General features: G+C 33.5%; 1 protein-coding gene across 1 annotated transcript in view; it reads right to left on the bottom strand.

Annotated features, from left to right (window-relative positions):
- Positions 1 to 3,414, bottom strand: part of LOC106463563 (neurobeachin-like) — a 75,920-nt gene that overhangs the window by 16,411 nt on the left and 56,095 nt on the right. The window contains exons 37-38 of the mRNA XM_022391103.1: positions 3,125 to 3,237; positions 2,016 to 2,156 (exon numbers count right to left, since the gene is read on the bottom strand). Of these exons, the coding sequence (XP_022246811.1) occupies positions 2,016 to 2,156; positions 3,125 to 3,237 (254 nt within the window). The remainder of the gene's footprint in view (positions 1 to 2,015; positions 2,157 to 3,124; positions 3,238 to 3,414) is intronic.

The following is a 3,414-nucleotide window of genomic DNA, read 5'->3' as shown; positions in this document are numbered from 1 at the left end:
ACAGATATATATATATATATATATATATATATGTATGAAGTATCCCATGATGGACAGTATATATGCCTAATGTGGTTGTTGTTTTATTATGCACAGTTGATATTTTAAATTTTCTGGAATGTTATTGTATATTTTCTTTTTGTTTTCTCTCACAGGAAAATTTATCTTAAGATTTTATTTTTCCCACAAAGATAATTTTTGAGTATGATAGTTTTTTTTATAAAGAAAAATACTATTCTTATGGTTCTTTGTTTCTATTGTAGGAAAGCTTCCCTTATGACTCCAAGACAAATTCTACATCAGTCAAACATGACTCAGAAGTGGCAGCGAAGAGAGATTTCAAATTTTGACTATTTGATGTTTCTGAATACAGTTGCAGGTAATTGCAGATTAGGTCAAGTGAACCTCCTGCTGGCAATGCAAAGTTTTTAAAGCTGTTACTATTAATTGATGAGGATCCTGAATACAGATACAGATTTGTTTAGATTAGGTCAAGTGAACCTCCTGCTGGCCATGCAAAGTTTTTAAAGCTCTTACTATTAATTGATGAGGTTCCTGAATACAGATACAGATTTGTTTAGATTAGGTCAAGTGAACCTCATGCTGGCCATGCAAAGTTTTTAAAGCTCTTACTCCAAGTAACATTTAGTGACAAGGGATCTCTAAGTAACGTTCAGTGACAAGGGATCTCTAAGGAATGTTTAGTGACATGTGGGATCTCCAAGTAACATTTAGTGACACGTGAGATCTCCAAGTAACATTTATTGACACGTGAGATCTCTATGTAACATTTAGTGACACGTGAGATCTCTATGTAACATTTAGTGACACGTGAGATCTCCATGTAACATTTAGTGACACGTGAGATCTCCATGTAACATTTAGTGACACGTGAGATCTCCATGTAACATTTAGTGACACGTGAGATCTCTATGTAACATTTAGTGACAAGTGAGATCTCCATGTAACATTTAGTGACAAGTGAGATCTCCATGTAACATTTAGTGACACGTGAGATCTCCATGTAACATTTAGTGACACGTGAGATCTCCATGTAACATTTAGTGACACGTGAGATCTCCATGTAACATTTAGTGACACGTGAGATCTCCATGTAACATTTAGTGACACGTGAGATCTCTATGTAACATTTAGTGACACGTGAGATCTCTATGTAACATTTAGTGACACGTAAGATCTCTATGTAACATTTAGTGACACGTCAGATCTCTACGTAACATTTAGTGACACATGAGATCTCTATGTAACATTTAGTGACACGTAAGATCTCTATGTAACATTTATTGACATGTGAGATCTTTAAGTAATGTTCGGTGACACGCAAGATCTCCCAGTAACATTTAGTGATACATGGGATCACTAAATAATGTTCAGTTACATGTCAGATCTTTCCATAATGTTTTTCAATGTGGGATCTCTAAGTAACACTTAGTAATATGTTAGATTTTTATGTAATGTCACACGTGGGATCTCTAAGCAGTATACTGGAAAGACTTAATAGCAAGAAATCTCATTACAGTTTCTGTGGGTGCTATTTCCACTGCTGTGTTACAATTCTCAGGCTTGTTGCACAAATGACAAGGCAAATGGAAGCAAAACAGTAAAGTTTTGTTTTACAACAAGCAAGATTAAGGCAAAGTGAATGATGTAAAAAAAAATCAAGTTTTCTTTTACCACAAGTCAGGTTATGTCTGAAGATATACATTAGCATCAAAACCTCAGAGACAGAAACAAAGACACACTCACAGAGATAGACTCAAGCATGCAAACAATGGTAGGATGGCAGAGAAAATAATACAGACATGCACACACAGACACAAACAGACAATTAAACAAACACACGTTTACATTACTGGACAAAGTACATACATGGAGTTCAGTAGAAAAACAGATGAAAACAAAATACTTAAAAAAGATCATTATTTAATAAATAAATATATAATTACTGAAAACAACTATGAAAGATTGAAGAAAAAATAAACTTAAACACATACCAGCCTGACCAACCAGTTCAACGTATAAGCAGCATTAGAATAGTGTGTCCCATAATGATAGGGAGGAATGTTGTCATGATCCCAGGTTCGATACCTTTCTTCATAGTAAGTTCTTCTACTTGGGTTTAGAGCTCCAATAGGCTATATAAAGACATGAAAAATAACCACATGTATCCACATTATGAAATAAACATGAAACAATAAACACAAAGTTGTCAAACTTAGTGACAAAGATCATAGTTAAACAAAGCATACACTCTTGAATTATAGTTGAATGACACTTACTTAAAACAATAACAATTTTACACAAAAAGTGAAGCCACACCGTGACCAACATATATACACAGTGATACACTTAGAAACACACTGTGATCCACATATATACACAGTGGTATACTTAGAAACACACCGTGATCCACATATATACGCAGCGATATACTTAGAAATGCACCGTGATCCACATATATATATGCAGCAATATACTTAGAAACACACCGTGATCCACATATATACACAGCAATATACTTAGAAACACACCGTGATCCACATATATGTGAAGCAATATACTTAGAAACACACCGTGAAAGGCAAGTTGCCATGTTATCAAACAAAACTCCATAACATAATTTCACTTGTTTTGTTATTAGTGAACATGTTTGCTGTTGTAATAAATATATTTTTGTATTGCGATAAGCAAAGCATGGTGAAAATGTTTGTGTTGTGATGATAAAGCGTGGTGAACACAAATACAACTTAAAAGGGCACTTGTGCAATATATATACACACACATATATACAGTTAAAAGGAGTACAACACTAATATAATTACACAATAAATAATTTATTAAACATCTTCAGATGGTGATGTAAGAACAATGAAACCTGTAGTGTCATTTTAGGGCTGGGTCCTGCTTTAATAAATTATTTATTGTATAATTATTTTAGTATTGTACTTCTTTTAACTGTTTACATGGTGAACATGTTTGTGTTGTGATAAACAAAGCATGTTGAACATGTTTGTGTTATGATAAACAAAGCATGATGAAGACGTTTGTGTTATGATGAACAATGTATGGTGAATATGTTTGTGTTATGATAAACATAGCATACCCTGGACAAATCTCTGTAGTTACTCGGAAGGCTAAGATCCAGCTCTGGTGACTCGTAGTTGGTGAGAATCCAAGGAAACACTGGGTACTGGTTTAAGTCATTATATGTTCTCCCTAAATGATCAGAAAATAATGGAAAAAAAGATAACATTTCTGTATTACAAACTTATATTATAATGACAATAATAAACTGTTTCAAGTTAATTGTAAAAGTTTTAATGAGACTTTTAAATACTAAAAGATCCCTTGTCACTGAACGTTACTTAGAGATCCCTTGTCACTGAACGTTAC

This window comes from Limulus polyphemus, unplaced genomic scaffold (assembly GCF_000517525.1).
Source record: "Limulus polyphemus unplaced genomic scaffold, Limulus_polyphemus-2.1.2 Scaffold1438, whole genome shotgun sequence".
Lineage (NCBI taxonomy): Eukaryota > Metazoa > Arthropoda > Merostomata > Xiphosura > Limulidae > Limulus > Limulus polyphemus.
This window is presented reverse-complemented; position numbering and strand designations above follow the sequence as displayed.